This window comes from Necator americanus, chromosome V (assembly GCF_031761385.1).
Source record: "Necator americanus strain Aroian chromosome V, whole genome shotgun sequence".
NCBI classification, from domain to species: Eukaryota; Metazoa; Nematoda; class Chromadorea; order Rhabditida; family Ancylostomatidae; genus Necator; species Necator americanus.
The window spans coordinates 37,531,303-37,547,793 of record NC_087375.1 but is presented as its reverse complement, the minus strand read 5'-3'; the positions used below and the strand labels follow the sequence as shown (position 1 = coordinate 37,547,793).

General features: G+C 37.0%; 2 protein-coding genes across 2 annotated transcripts; one reads left to right on the top strand and one right to left on the bottom strand.

Annotated features, from left to right (window-relative positions):
- Positions 1–1,334: 1,334 nt before the first annotated feature.
- Positions 1,335–1,661, top strand: RB195_016370 (uncharacterized protein; the record flags this gene model as incomplete). Its single annotated transcript, XM_064207499.1, has 1 exon — positions 1,335–1,661. The coding sequence occupies one exon, from the start codon at positions 1,335–1,337 to the stop codon at positions 1,659–1,661; it is 327 nt and encodes a 108-aa protein (XP_064063380.1).
- An 8,642-nt stretch (positions 1,662–10,303) lies between these two features.
- RB195_016369 (uncharacterized protein) lies at positions 10,304–16,053 on the bottom strand (the record flags this gene model as incomplete). Its single annotated transcript, XM_064207498.1, has 4 exons — positions 10,304–10,496; positions 10,923–11,080; positions 15,162–15,254; positions 16,003–16,053. 4 exons carry the CDS (start codon positions 16,051–16,053, stop codon positions 10,304–10,306), a joined length of 495 nt encoding a protein of 164 aa, XP_064063379.1.
- Between the last annotated feature and the right edge of the window lie 438 nt (positions 16,054–16,491).

Genomic DNA, 16,491 nt, shown 5'->3' with positions numbered 1-16,491 from the left:
TACTAATTTTCTAAATCCGTAGATTTTTGAAAAGTGATCTACGTGTCTTATTTGCACTAACATGGTTCACACTAGTAGATGTGTGAAAATCTAAAAAGATGACATTTTTGCAGTTCTCACCATTGATAGGCATTGGATCCGCTGTATATTCTTCTACTTCTAAAAGAGAAAATATCAGCTTAGTCAATAAAGGCCGCTTTTCCACTAACCGCTTCGAATAGAAAAATGAAATTGAAAAGGGATGAATTTATGCGTACTTGTGCATTTTTATTATAGAGGACAATTTTGTTTTATTTTCACTTGAAGAGATCAATTCAACAATCAATGATACTGAGATCTTCCCCCTCACTCTTCTCCAACTTGCGTCACCTACCGCTTTTTCGAGAGCCATTTATCTATCTCTAGTAGTTAATGTACAATTTATTTTTGTTGTTTTATTTCTATTCTCTCTATTTTTTCATATTCTCCTTTGCTTTTTTTTCCTTTCACAAGGAAATGCAACTAGCGGAATATCCACAAACTCAACCCAAATCCTGAAAAAAAAGCTAGCTGAAGCAACCTGTAAACGGGATGCAGAACAGTAGCCCCTCTTTTAACAGTTCACCTCAATTTTTCGGCTTTTTTTGTTGAGTGCTGTGTCTATTTTTGCAGCAAGGGACATCAAAGTTCTCTTGATTTTTTCTTGTGAGAAATCAACTTTGATGAATTCATCATCAAATTTTCCTGAGGGACTGAACTCATATTTAGCAGCGAAAACGATTTAGAAGGTGTGATGTGTCCTGTTGTTTAAAATGTCCATAGAAACATTCACTTATTATGACTTGTCTAAAACAGTGAAAATATGACCTCCAATAATTGATAGAACGTCTCTATTTCTCTTTTTCGGAGTCGATATGGATTACCAGAACGTGTACTAGTTTTACATCCGACGTTTTCAATTTCTTCTTCTATCTCAAGCACAGGACTGGAATCTCTCGTTACATTTTTAATTTCAGTTATCTCATCTACGAATGGAGGATTTATCTTTTCTCAGTTTTACTTACTTTACTTTAGTTTTGCAGGAACAAAGCCATTCAGAGGGCTACACAATGGTTCTCAAAATAGAAATCAGAAAGTTCACCGCTTGCGAAAGTTTCATTGAATAAGCTGTGTGGCAAAATTTCAAATCCAGTGCTATATCCTTTATTCGCTGGCTGTAAGCCGCTTGAATAAGCTGAACGCTGCTAGATGTAGTCCCACGAGTCGCATCAGCCACTTTTTTTCTTGGAGTTCACAAATGGAAATTCTCAGCGCTCAGGAAAATCGAAGAGTTTCTTTTTTCGAGTGCGAAGGCGATGAGACGGCATAACGGCGTTGTTGAGAAAACACATCCAAACAGGAAAGCGAAAGCGGAGGAATACATGAGTTCCATGGCGGTTTTATGCTATGTCCACGCAAAAACACCTGCTAGAATATTCTGTGGTATGAGAGAAGAGCTTGCGGCTCACCATCTCGACAACATCTCGGCCGAACAACGGCCGACGCTCTCAGCTGCACGAATGAACGACAATGAATCACATTGCACCAGTGGAATCAAGGCATCGGTTCAGTTGATGGACGAGTTCCTCGTCCACGCCCATCGACGAAAAGATCGCCATTTCCCCGCCGATGACATCATTTGACCACTTTCTTTGGCTGTCGTCCAAGGATTCGCTTCGACTTGTTATTGCTTGCCATAATTTTCGAATTAAAGATTGGGGATTGGATTAAGGATTTCCTGCAGACTGAGCTTTTCCTACTCCTTTCTTCTCCGACAACAAAATTTCCCTTACAAGCTTTCAAAACCGAGGAAATAAAATTTGCCGCATATAACGTCGCGTGTTCTGCAAAGCAAAATGTCCCGTTATCGCCTCCTCTTTCTTCCCCAACTCTACCATAAAAGACAGCTGTTTCATATTTTTTTTAATATTATGTTCCAAATTTCTTAGTTTCTCGTCTTCTTTCTTTACTGTCATCAACCAAAAGGGAACCGATTCGGTTTTCTAGGTAGTATTTTCAGAGCCTTTTAAAATGTGTGATTTCATTTTATAGCTGTACGTATGCAGTTCAAATATTCTGCCCTTTTACTAAAATTTATTTAATATTTACTCGAACTAGTAAAAAAAATGAAAGACTCCTTCTTGTTTTCCAAACCACATATATTGATAAACTTCCGCTTCGCCGTTATAGTTTATATGCTCAGTCAAAATCCGCAGAGCATAATTTTTTTCAAGACCAAAATTTAATCTAAACGAGACAAAATTGTTGGTTTATGTAAGAACTGACGCTTCAAATGTTTTTTTTTTTCGATTTTTAACGTTCTTTTCTATCGTGTTACTCTCAGACCGCACTCTTTTTCTTGACTAATTACCTAAACTAAACTCAGTAAGTAAAACTGGTAAGTAAAACGTTCGAGCGAAAACGTGTAAAAACAAAGTCATGGAGAGAATTTTCCAGAAAGGTAGTCACGAAAATTTCTTCTTAGTATTCTAGTGCATGCGTGCTGAATTTCCGGCGAAGGAGGAGACACTCCTTCTGCGCGAGCGCTCATATACATGTGATTGCGGGGTTGGGGCCAGGTTTACTTTGATTTAGGCCCTCATATTAGCCACGCAGATTATCCAGGTCCACCATACTCGCTCTAGCATAATTGTTGGCATAGTTGTAGTGTAGTGCTCATGCTTCCGTCTAAAATTTACACTTATCTTGTACGAATGTTATAATAGTCTTAAAATTTTAGTAGCCGTACGAAATTTTTACTCGAAAATGATTTTGAAGAAGCATTGGTTGTCCAGATGGATGCTTGTTATTCGACGGATTGCACCTCTCCGAACTGCTCATTTCGGATGGTGTCCATATATCATTGTCATAATCTTGATGCAACTGCTTTCTATTGATGACTCCGGCATGACGCGTTTCTTCTCCGAACATTCACGAGAACGTGGCTGGCTTAAAGTACAGCTATAAACTAAACTTTCAAAATTACTTGCATGAAATGAAAGATCTTCTATCCCAATGTGATCAGTTGTTGCTGCTTCGGAAAAAAAACTCATTCTTTCAATTAAATGGCTTGAAATTTGAACGTAGCCATGATTAATTCCATGACTAATAGTAGTGAGTAATCGCTAATGAATTAACATTCTTATTTTTTTGCACCAAAAAGACGTTGGTGTTCTCCTAGCCACCATGGTAACCGTTGTTTACTTCATATAAGGACAGCGGCTCTCCTTTCTTTCTTCATAAGGCGGGTCGCCTTCCATTTCTCATTGTTGTTTATTATTTCACATTATTCGATATTTCTCGTCGTATATATATTTTTTGTTTGTTTTTTCCTGCTCTTTTTTGTACATATTATTTCGACAGTTTCTATCATCTTCTCTGATTTTGTAAGAGCAAACTTCTTTTTCATCTTTTAAGACGAGTCCACATGTATTGGTAAGACAACACCACAGATATTTGTATTGATCCTAATAGAAAATATCATAATAATACAAAGTTTTGGTATATATTAATACTACTTCATTAATAAAACGATGCGTCTCTTTTGACGTAAATCCAGTAAGTTAACTTTCCTATTGTATATTTTAGTGCTTTATTCTTTTTTTGGTTTTTTTTTTTTGAAATCTATCATGCTCGGTCCATAATCGCATCCCAATGGACTTAGACAACAAATACTGATAAGATGCTTGTTTTGGTTACTTCACTGCGTAGCTACAATACTTTGATGCTTCTCATCTTCAAGAACACTGAAACACTGAATTAGCTTTGTTTTCCGTTCTCAGCTGCCTTATTTGCATTGTTTACTCACTTCATTTTAATTATGCTTTACTCTTCTTAATATTTAGGTGGCATGAAAACAAAATTCTCAAGCGCATTCAACCAATTTTTTTTCCTTTCCGTTCTATTTCATGACTTTTCAACTGTAATTAGGAGAAGCGCATTTGTTACCATATTACGGCAGCTACTACAGCTCTTTGCGAGTGCAAGAACTTTGTAAGTTTGTTAAAGTACAATTTCCATATTTTTGACTGATTCAGGACGTGCTCGAACACTAAACTGCTATACTCTGACTCAGTGTTGTCATTAAACCGCCATACTGCTTCGACCTCGAAATCTTGATTTATTTACTGGGATTATTTTTGATTGTGCATAAGAATTTGACCTTAGAAAACATGGAACGAAAATATCGTAGGAAACAGTTCTCGCATTGTCAATTTTTTTTTTGTCAAATTGCCAATTTGAGCTCTCATGTTGTAAATTGTTATGTCATTCTATCTGGATTCTCTGTTTCTACTTATATTTTTTAAAATTCAATATAAGTCAATATTTTATAGGAGACATTAATCCTTCTTTTCCTATCCCGTACAACCGCAAGGTTCTTTTAAGTACCTAGAGAGTAATGGTTGCTTAGCTTAATTCACTCAAAGAACAAAATGGTCAAAGACGGTCAAAGAAGCACGTTTCAATACGTTTTTTAGTACCACGATTTCTTTGAATTTACCACCTTATTGCTGTTAGAATGTTTGAAAATTGCAACATTCTTCTCGTTAGCACCAATGCAATGCATTCCTACTTTGCTTGCAAATTTGAGTGCTGCCGGTCTATTGCCACAATTACATACATCTCGTCAATGCTTCGCCGAGAGCGTGTAATCCACCGAAGAGCGCCGAGACGCACAAAGAGATGTAATCATCGCACGAAACATAATACTTGAGAGACGCTGCTTAGCGCTAGAATTGGATATTGGAAACTGGTCGACGAAAATCTCGGAGGACCAAGCGAAAGCGGTCCAGAAATGAGCACAATTGTGAGATTTAAACAAAGCAATGTGGAAAGCATAACGGAGCTAATGAAAAAAAACAAGCGAAAAACACGCCGTGACTATAAATTAGCGAATTTGATTTATTTTACTCACTTTTTCCTCATACGAACGAATTCTGGAAAATCATTTTGTCACGGACTATAGGTGTGTGTTTTTCAGGTAGTTAAAGATACTGTAGGATTGACAATGTTGATAAAGTTCGGCGAGAATGAAATGAAGTCTGGTGCATTTGCGTAAGCGGCTGCGCACGATGACGCTAGCGGATGCAATCGAAGCAGAACCTCGCTAGTTCACCTCATTTTTGCAGACCAAATCTGTCAGTAGCTTATGCAACTGCACTGGGATTCTAATGTTTCTGATCGGACTGTTAGGCCAGGCATGAAAGACTTGCAATCCTAGAACGATCAAGTACGAAAGAACAATATCTTAGCACATTAGGATGAGATTGATTTCTCACGAACTGTTTATCTACTGATCCATATTCCCTAAATATTAGAAATTTTTCGCTCAGATAGGCAGTGAATCTGGTGTCTAAAATAGTTGTAAGTCTTTGCAAAGTAAATCTTAGCCGTTTGTTTTTTTTTTGTTTTTATATCAGTAGTTGCTTACATTACATTTGCCATATGTAGAATATGGTTGAAAAATTTTCATTTAAGCCACGAGCGTTCGCGCACAAAATGACGCGCCTTCTTGCTGCTGTTTTCCATGATATCACACGGTCAAAAAAGGTACATAGCCGTCTTGCAAATGTAGTATCGTGGACTTCTCCAGAATAAACAAGCAATAACGAAAACCGCAACTTTCTGCAGAACTATACTCATATATTTTCGCTTGCATTATGAGTGAAGTCCAGCTGCACACAATCGGCTCAAATTTAATTTAAAATTTAAAAGAATGTGTAATTTCTTTAATTTCTAAATTATAAGAACTTCAAGTAATTCTTGAATTTGTACGGTTTTTCAACGGTCTTTTAAATGGTTTTTCAGAAAACAGAATTCATTCTTCGTCGTATTTTCGTAAATAGGATGAAAACCGAACAATTCAACCCAGTAAACTCAAACAAATTAGGAAAATTATTTCAGACAAGCTTTGCTGCGTTTTCACAGTGCATGATTACTGGAGGAAATAGTGTGGCTGGTGAGTGCTGCAATTCCGGCGTAGCGATAGTGACAGACCGAGAATCACGACATGGAACCACTTGCGATGTTCATCGAATCGTCCAGAATTAGGTGGTCGGTCACAAAATACTACCCTTGGATTGGAGTTGCTACAGATTACGTCCTAAGAGAATTGGGAACTCTAAGAGAACTCGCATGGTGCATTCATTCCTGATAATAGATCATAGATCCCCTCTAGTTCAGATGACCTGGAGCTTGGTGCAGTTGCGGAGGCGGCTGCATTCGAAGCGGCGCGGTTGAGTTGGCGAACGCGAGCGACTCGGACCGCAGCGGTGAGTGTAGATAGCGAGGGTCCCGCGTCTACTCCAGCCGCATCTTCTAACGCGCCGAATGCAGTCGCCTACGCAATTGCACCAAGCTTAATACCGTTTCGGCCGACTATAATTGCAGCTGACTCATTGTAACTACGGTGAATTGTGAATAGCGCAAGAAATATTTCATCCGGAATCTCGTTGAGACTGCGCCAGTCGATCCAATCTGCTGGGAATAGGTTTCGTTGTGCTTACGGCAAATTAAATCCTGGTAGCGTAAGACACCTTAGCTTCTCCCACAAGATAAAGGTTACTGTAGGTTCTTGAGAAGCTCAGGAATTACTACAAGACTTCGTCGATTATCCAATTTCACCTTTGAGCCGTCCGGTCAGCCGATGTAACTGAGTCGTCTCCCACGCTCACTGGTAACGTTGACATGTACTTTAGGCATTCTATAAATATCCAACTGGTAGAAAGAGCAGACTAATCGCAGTCGCTCCGATAAAAGAGGCAACAATCTTTATTCTTTAGGAATTTATATTGCTCTTGTGTAGACTGAACTAGTCCCCTTTTTTGCCTAGCTAAATTCACCATTAGTTCGCCTCATTATTCCTCATAGAATATTTCCTAAATAATACCTGAGATGTCTGCCACGAACGGGACATTATTACATCCTGTATGGCCACGTACTCACGAGATAATGAAAGTCATCGATTCGCTTAATAGATCCAGAAGACCCAAAAATCTGCTTTCTACTGCTTCGCTCCCCGATACTCGATGCTCCCCATACGTAAAAAAATGCCAATTAAACATTCCACAAATTATTTCATGGTGGTTTTATGTTATAAGTGGAAGAGAATCTGCTTTTGCATCATGCAAGAAGGAATTCCTGGATATATGTCATATCCTCTTTCCTAATACTACAATTTCAAAAATAGCTTTGAAATTAATAAAAATCGCACTTCATCTTCTGATTCTCTGCTTCAATTCCATCTAATCTACCTCTCTGTATCAAAATATCCAAAAAATCTTTTTTTTAGCATCGAATAGAGTGGAATATAGCGTGAATAGGATTGTGGGGATCGTTTTATTTCGTTTGAAATGTGTGCAAACTCGTTGTGTGCAAACTTTTTCGATATTTTTGAAAATATTTCCCCAATTATTTATTTTCCTTAATTTTCAGTTTCATCTAGTTTGCCTTTACTTTTTTCTACAATGAAGTCTTTTTTTAACAGCACGCTAGGATTTGTGGGCTTAACAGGACACTTGCAATGCAGCATTTCTTTAGTAGCGGTAGTTACGGTAGATGTATGGTAAGGCATCTTGTCCAATGGGGTTATTATTAACGTGATCAGATTTATTGGTATCATTTCGTACGCTTTTAAAGGTGTTAATGATGCCGTAACCTACACCTAATCGATCTAATCGCAAGCGGAAGTAGATGAAAACACATTACAGCTCGTGTAATAGTTCCAAGAGGCATTGAGGGTTGCTCGCTGCATTGTTTTCAGGGACCAGTTAACGTCGGCCCCCTTTACAGTAGCATACCTCAAGTTTAACGTCACTCTCTCGTTGCATTCACAGCAATTTCGATTTTTAAACTTGGACCTAGGAAGTGTGGCAAACATGAGTTATTCCCGAAATAAGTAAACACTACTTTTTTTTCTTAATTTTCTGCTCTTATTTCTAGAGGTTGTCCTGTAATTTTACCGATGGAATTTTCTGATGTGCCACGTGATAGAAGATGGCTTCATGGCACGTGAAAATTTCTCTAATTTTCAGACTTAACTTTCAATATCTGGAAGTAAACATTAGCATTAAAACAAATATTTTGACTAAAGCTTTAGATGTGAGATTTCGACTCCTTGTAACTCATTCAATGTCTAATATTTTGAATTTCCTCCCTTATAATTACAAATATATGTCATTTAATTACATGTTCGTGTTTAAATAATTTCAATAGTTTTCTTCGCTCTTTTCTGCCATAATCAAATCACCTTCTGCAAGGTTATACTGCACAGTTTCATACGTAGCATTTTTTATTATTGTTGACAGAATTTTGTTTTGGATACTGGGCATCTTGTCTTCAGTGGTCCCACCTTTTTTGCAGGTATTTTTAAGTCCTATTCAGTTTCGGTCTATGTTGGTTACTTTGTTCTGTCACATTTTTATGCACCTCTCTTTCACTTCTGATGTTTCCTTAAATTCCCTCCAATATACCTTTCTCCACCCACGCTTATTTTCTGTGGACATCAGCCAGGTCTTGCAGTCAGCACGATGTGATTTATTCTTTTGCAGATTTCAAACCGAAATGAAAGGATGAATCGTTTCGTTTTCGTCTTCCCATTTGTGGATTTATTTCTATGCATCCAAGCACGCTGCAGGTCTCAAACACCGCAGGAGATGTGATTTGTAACGGATTTTCATGGGCGGACAGACTTATTCCTGAAATCCTCGGCAGTGCAGAAACGCACGTCACTCGCATGTCGAACGAGTTTTCTTGTGCATTTCGTCAGACGCTCTCTGAAGTACTCTTTTCGTGAGGAATTTCCAAAAGAATGCGCCAGCTTCGTCATCCTTTGAGCCTCCAATGCACAATTGTTTTTGCCATATCTTGAATCTTTATTTGCTTTCTCGCTCTCTGGTTTTCGAATGCTGTTTTCTTACTACCTGCACACATATCAATTGCATCGCTAGCGTGTTTCTCCTTTTGAAGTTCGCTAGGAATTCTTCTACTATAACCGGGTCTCCCATACGGCTAATAATATCGGAGAAGAAATGGGAAGTGATTTTGGTTCATGTGCTAATAGGGGAGGAAATCCCTACGTACTTCCAGGACAACGACAAACGTGTTGCAGCAAATCTCCAAATTCTCGTCGTTCTGAGATCCTACTCTAGGATATCTCCAACATTTTTCTTAGATGGATGCAAAGTATCTCCAATGAACAAAATTGTGCTCCCAAAACGCCCCAACGATGATGCTTTCGCAGTTTCCCACCATCCTCCTAGTGGAATATTTCTCAGATGGAATGAAGCAACCACATATATTCTCATCTATTTCTCGCGTTTTTCCTCTCTTGCAAATCTTTTCACAGAAAGAATGCAGTTGCGTGAATTGCATAATTGACTACTTTCTAGAACACCGTATACTTTAGCTAATACTGCAGGACCATTTCTTCCGGCACGCGGCATACTACAGTAGCTGCACATTCATCAAATTGTTAAACTTTCGATGCTCTTGCATTTCTCCCACAATTCTACTTGCAAGGAGAGATCTTGTCAAAATTCTTCGAGTTCTTATTCCGTTACATCTAATTGTAATTCTCTAGAGGTTTTACTGCTTTCTTTTTTCTAGTATTTCTCATGAGTTGTTTCTTTCGTCTCTGTCCTTGCTCTCCTTATTTATCAGAATCAAACTCATGTTGGAGGTAGCAATAGGACGAGACGATAAGGCAGTGTGATCTATCTTCTCTATGCTCGGTCGATGTATAAAGTCAGCACTTTCCCCTCCCAGACAAGTATGATACCAGTTTATCGGGACCGGAGGGATGAAAACCTTGGTTGTCCTGGGGCGATTCAAGCCAATAGGGCCTATCTCTGTGCTTTTCGGAATTTCGTGACGCATAGACACACACGGTCTAAGCGAGTTATTATGCAACATGATGTTATCTGTCGACTTAATTATGTTACGGATTAGTTACAAAAGGATGAAATATACTCTGTCGCCAACGACGAGCAGGCTATGACGGAAACGATGGCGACAGGCATCAGTTATTTCAATCAGCAGCTGCTTTGGTCATCTGGAACCTCTAAAACGACAAATATACACATTAGGAGCAATTTTTTTTAAACTTTCACTCGCTATCTTCCTACGAGAGGGGGCTCCCAACACTTAACTCTGACCTACCCTCTTTTCAACCCAGCCCGTAATATTTTTCTGATATTTTTTCCAAGGAAGATTCTTTAGTCGGAACTGGGCAAAAAGAGTAATGAATATCTTTTTCTACGTGTGATGTTTTACGTGTTCTTTTCTTTTATGATAATAATAATAATAATAATAATAATAATAATAATAATAATAATAATAATAATAATAATAATAATAATAATAATAATAATAATAATAATAATAATAATAATAATAATAATAATAATAATAATAATAATAATAATAATAATAATAATAATAATAATAATAGAAGCAAAAATGATAGGTGAGAGGTTCTTCTGCGACTACGCGACGTTCATAAATCTCAAACAATTCTGAATTAAAGTCGTCATTCGGCGCATCCCAAGCGGATCGATGAACGTCAAGCACTTTATCCTTTTTATTCTTTACACCAACCAATTATCTGTGAAACCCCTGGAACAATATCCAGGCTCAAAGAATAAAAAGAAACAGGACAAAATGTCACTGGTGGATAACATTGAATCTTTAAACAAAAGGTGATTTTTATTCGATTTAGATGAATTTTTGTGATTTCAAGTTGTTCATGACCCGCATCACCCATTCTTGTTTTTTTTTTGCAAATCTTACGTTCACAGTTTGTTTCTGTTACCTGTTTCTGTTACCTGTCACTTTTCCTGTTAGAAATGTCTCTTAGGTATTTGGCAGTGACTTCTCAGAATAGAAATCTGTGGGAATCTAGGAACCTCTTTACTTCGTCAGGAGAAAGCACTCGAAACCCTCTTTCATAGGTTTCACTTTCCCTGTCAAATGCAGCAGTTAACAATTTGAAAGCTTCAAATGTTGTAAACCAGAACGAAGCTTCAGCATTTTTTTGACTTTCCAGTTTGATTAGTTCAAACAGCTGAAATGGTCACTTATTGAAAAAAAACTCATTTTGGAACTCATGTCCCACGTACTGGATTGAGGAACAAACAGTGGGCTCTCTTTTGTCAGCAACTTCTTTTTTACTCAAAGTAAAAAAGCTAGAACTAGAGAGCAATTACAAAGGGTTTTGTATCATTGGATAGAAAAATTATAATTCCACAAAATACTCCTACTCCGATTTTTCTAATTGACTATCCATCCTTCAGATCATCAGCACGGAGTGTCTGGTCGACCAAACGGGGCATTTTCGACCCCCTAAAGTTTTTTTTTACCTAGTCAAGGCGATAAGTCTGCTGAGGCTGTTTTTGAAATTTGAAAGGCTTGGAAAATATTTTTAAAAAAACTAAAAGAACCTTTCAAAAATTCACAGAGACGCATAGAAGAGCTATAGAACGGTGGGAAGGAGTTGTTCGAAGCTATGAGAAGAAACTGCAATAGAGAATATGCCGTTGATTAATTCGCAGCAATTTTTTGTTTTCAAAAAAAAACTGGAGAAACGATTTCTCCCGCAACTGACATCAATTGGGTTGACCGGTGTGTGATCCGTTTTCAAGGTGAAAATTCCAAATCTTCAAGCTTGAAGGGAAACGGTGAGCGTTATTTTCAGACCTTGTTCCTTCTCTATACGAAGCAAAATCTCAACTTCAGTGACCAGTTTAGACGCAAAAAAAAAACAAATTTCGTAGAAAATTCTCCATTTTACCTACTTGACTCGCGTTATTATTATCTGAAAAACCAGGAATTAATAAGATTACAAAGTCAGTGTTATTAGATATTATTATTTAAAAAAATATTGTAGAGTGAAGGATTTGCTTTCGAATGGTTTATAACACCTTCGAAGTACTTTCTATTTTATATGTATTTTTCCCAATGAAGAGAAAAAAAAACGCTAGTTGCTTATTCCTATACTTTATATATTAATAATTTAGATTGGCGTTTTCGACGGAAGCCACTTTCCTTGGCCTGTGCTGCAAAATGCTTTGATGCAGCGTAAATCTCGCGCCTGGTTACAAGTTTAACTGAAATTGAAGACTTTGAAATATGTTACGGTTCTTTTCAGTTTACGCTGTGATCGAATAGCTGCGATTTATCAAATAGGTTCAAATAGGTGTGCTTGGAAGTTGACAGTGAGTGCCTTAGAGGGAAGCGCTTTTCACCTTTCCCTTTCGAGAATTTTTCTGTATTCTCGGGTATTTAAATTTTCTTCGAATTTCATTCTCCGTACGCCATCTGTCCTTCTTGCTCTTCTTTTACTCTGACATTTTTCGCTGCATGCTTTCCATTTCCCTTTTTTAATCATTCGGATAACGAAACAAAACACATCGATTATTAGTCGAGCTAGCATATCGCAAAACTATTCGGATTTGCAAGCATGAATGTTGGACCAATTTCACGCTTTTATTTTCTATTTTAGCCAAGAACGAATAGATAAATATTTCTCTACTATAAAAGCTTTCTTTAATGTTTGCTCCGTGTAACTACGAAAATACGTGGATTTCTCTATAGATGGGCTTGTCAAGTGCTTGAGGGCCTGTCACCACCACACGGTCGTTAACGGCGCAATCCCCTCAAGAGGACACTCATTCGAAAAATCTGCTGGATATCTGGCGAAGATTTTTCGTGAGAGTTTGCATGGAAACAATCCTATGCGATATATTCTATTCCATAGGTATTCTCGATTTTCTCCTTTTATCTGCTTCCTTTATAGAGACGTATTCTCTAGCTTCACGCTCCACTTCTATTTGACCGACAAGACACCGAAAATTTGCAACAGCCTTTCTTCGTTTCATTCCCTCTTTTCTGCTCAACCAGCGAAATGATCAGAGTCTGTAAATTGTAACTACAAGTTTTTCAATACCTGTTAAAGGAAATCAATGAGAATTTCTTCCTCTCAAGCTATTAAAAAAATTAAATAGTGTTCTTACTTGACGGCCACATACCTATCTATTGAAAATATCATTGGAAATATTTTTGGCGGGATCTTTAAACTGCTTTCATATGTCACTGGCTTCGTGTGTCAAACCTTACATATGTACGTTTTCACGTGATTAGTCACAGATGGCCAAACCATCTTGATTTCTTAATTTTTTCCTTGGAAAACTTCGTCCTCTCATTTTTGAACGTGTGCAAATTAATCAGAAATGCGCTAACACAAGAGAAAATCATATGCAATTCACTAAAAAAAAGCGTGTCCATGGCTTCAGTACAAAAACATCGGCGCTGTATTCCAGTCCTTTGTCGAAGGCTACAAAAGGATCTTAATATCTCCTCCACTCTGCGAAATGTACTGAAAATTGCTACCTCACTTAACATGCAAACTCTGCATGGAATTGAGAATGTTGTTTCGATTTTGGCTATCATGACGCCCTCCATAATATTCCGCTTCATTTGCCGATTTTTTTTGGAGTCTTTCAACTAGACTGGAAATCTAAGGGTCTCCGCATTGGGACCTATATATGATTTATGTAAGTGGTATAATATACGTAAATCCTTTATATATTGGCGAACAATTGTTATAACGAGATCAACATTTCAGAACTCTGCTAAACAACGTAACAACGTAACGTAACGTTGTTAACGTATACCATACTATATATGGACGAAGAAAATCTGAAAAAGAAGATATCAATTTAATTTATGGCATCAATTTAATTTTTGTATCAATTTATGACAAACAGTTACTGAAACTTTCTGCAAGAGATCTTTCTTCTTTCGAAACATGTTGTAGAATCGCTAATTCTCCGAAGGAAAACGAAAAAGACGCGGATTTGTACTATTTCGTCTTTTTTCTGAATTTGATCTCTATTATAAAATCTGTATATCTTTAGAGTCGTGTGTGCTAGCTCTATTAATTGCATATGATTAGAACTCTTAAAACCTATCGCTAAAACACTTTTTTGAAAAAATTACCGGTGGTCACCCATTAGCAAGAATGACTCCAGGCTACATAATTGAGTCCCAAGGATATATGGTTTTGAACGTAAATATATAGTTTGAAAAGTAAAATAATAATTACATATTCGTTATGTACATGCCATTTCGGACATTTTGGCATATCCAGCAGCTATTATATAATTCCATAGCTGTGAAGACTTTGAAAGTTTGACTAAAGTAATATGTTTCAACCCCGTAAATGAGCTACATTAGTAGTTTGAGGATTTTTTTTCTTAGAGAATCAGCAAAAAAAAAAAACTATTTCTTTGGGATAGCCTTGTCTCTTCGCTTTCTAGCTCAACAGAATTTTCTGGCTTTTCTTGCAGCTAAAGTTACAACTTCGGTGTTTTGTATTACTTGTTGTGATTTTTGAAAATTCACAAATGATTAACAAACGAGGTACGTTTTCGATCGGCACATCACTTTAAGGAGCGGTTCTCGTACAACAAATTGTTTCAATTTTTTATAATATGTCTTCAATGTTGTAATTTTTAAACCTGTGAAGATGAGAATTTTTCATGTAGTCTTACAAATAGCTCATTTTTCCGCGTTATATCACAAATTCCTTCAAATATCAAGTGGATATGTTTTTACAGGAGGAAAAGATCGATTGGATGATGCAAATTTTAAAAAAATATCCAATATGTAGATAGAGCTTGAGAGCACGAATCTAATGATGTATATATTTTATTTTATAGAGATGAAAGTTGGGCTGTGTCATGAAAAAAGACGAAAAAACAAAAATTCGCGTCTTTTTCGTCTTCTGTCGATGAATTAGCGATTCTACTGACATCCATCTTTGAATTTTCTTACTTTGGCACAAAAAAAGAGCTGCCTATTATTATGTGGACTTCACACAGCGCAATCAGCAATGAATCTTCAAATCTGGTAACCATTTCCTTAGCAACCTGTTCTCTTTCTCCTTCTTTAATCTCCTTTCCATCAGATAATTCCTCAAACGCCCAATTTTAGCTGTCAGTGTGGAAGAATAATGGGAAGTTTCCGTATTACACTGATTCTACGCCGTTCCGTAATCTAACAATGGCTTACCGCAAAAAAAAAATCAGTCATAAATTATGTCTTACCTGCTAGAATAATGTCAGTAATTTTTTTTTCTCGCATACTCGGGAACAGTTCCTCCCTCCATCGCTATCAAAATATCCCGGCGAAAGTGATATCGTACCGTGCCATTCATATGCGAAGGGGATTGAATGGTTCTGGAGTAATGGTTTCATTATGTCATGATTCCGTGATAGGAACTCGATCGAAAACAAATTCAGGCTGACTTCAGACTTCATCTTCCAGAAAGAATCTTAAAAGAACAGCAGATCTACGAATATCTTTTTTTTTTTTGGAAAACACTTGATCAAAAATTCTGTCATATCCTACCATCGAGTAAAAATCAAGAAGATGAAGGGAAGAAGGAAAATTGACTGAGAAGAAAAGTCCCATTATCAAACCAGAGGAATTCCTCAGTCAAAGAAAATTGAAAGCTACGTGTGCAAATTTTCCAAAAAATTATTTTTTCAATTTTCCAAAAATTGAATGCAAAAAAATTATCCATTTGTTTTGATCTACTTGAAAGATTCATTTGAGGGGCAAAAAAGGAACATATAAAGCATAATATTGTTTTGAAATTACTTATTGCTACTCAACAACACAATATGATTTGCGTCAGAGCTACGCCTGCAGGGCTTCTCCGCCGGAAGTGAACGAACAAAGTATTATCTCGTCATTTTCTTCTTGTTAGTAAAACTTGGAGAGGGTGGGACGGAGTAAATATTGCGATAGAAGCAATTCGTTTTAGAACTTTTCCGAGGGGCGTAGTACGAAGACAAAGAAGTATGAATCCGAATTAGAAATCCAATAAGAGAATGCAGTCATGAACCTAAAGCGTAACTAGAATTACTCTTTTTCCCCGGAAAAATAATGGTACTGCGTCCATTGAATGACTTCAGCACTCACATATTTCAATATTGCAGCGCTTCGGAGACATTTGAGAGAGATTTCCTCCATTTTGCGTCTCGCATCTCGATTCGAAAACTGTTGGTTGCAAATATGCTAAAATATTGAAAACTATTCCTCTAACCTACTGCAACCAGCACCACACCAATAACCTTATTTTCGGAGGATCCTTTGCAAAATGTGCATATGATATTGATATGTTATTTAAAATAATATTGATATTGTTTTCTCATTTTCTCTCATAACTACTTCAATTTCTTCTCTTGTGAGTTCTTCATATTTCATTATTTTCTGATCGTTTGTTCCTCTCTTAGAAATTGTCACAGATGCTACTTCGAACAGACAAAGAGAAAATCAACCATTCTTTTTCCGATGAAAAATTTCATTTCCTTTTCTATTGTTTACTGTGTGTGTATAAGATGATCATAATTTTTCTCTGTAGTATAAGAGGATGGAAAACGTTAAAACCGCCTGTGCTTGACCAATAAC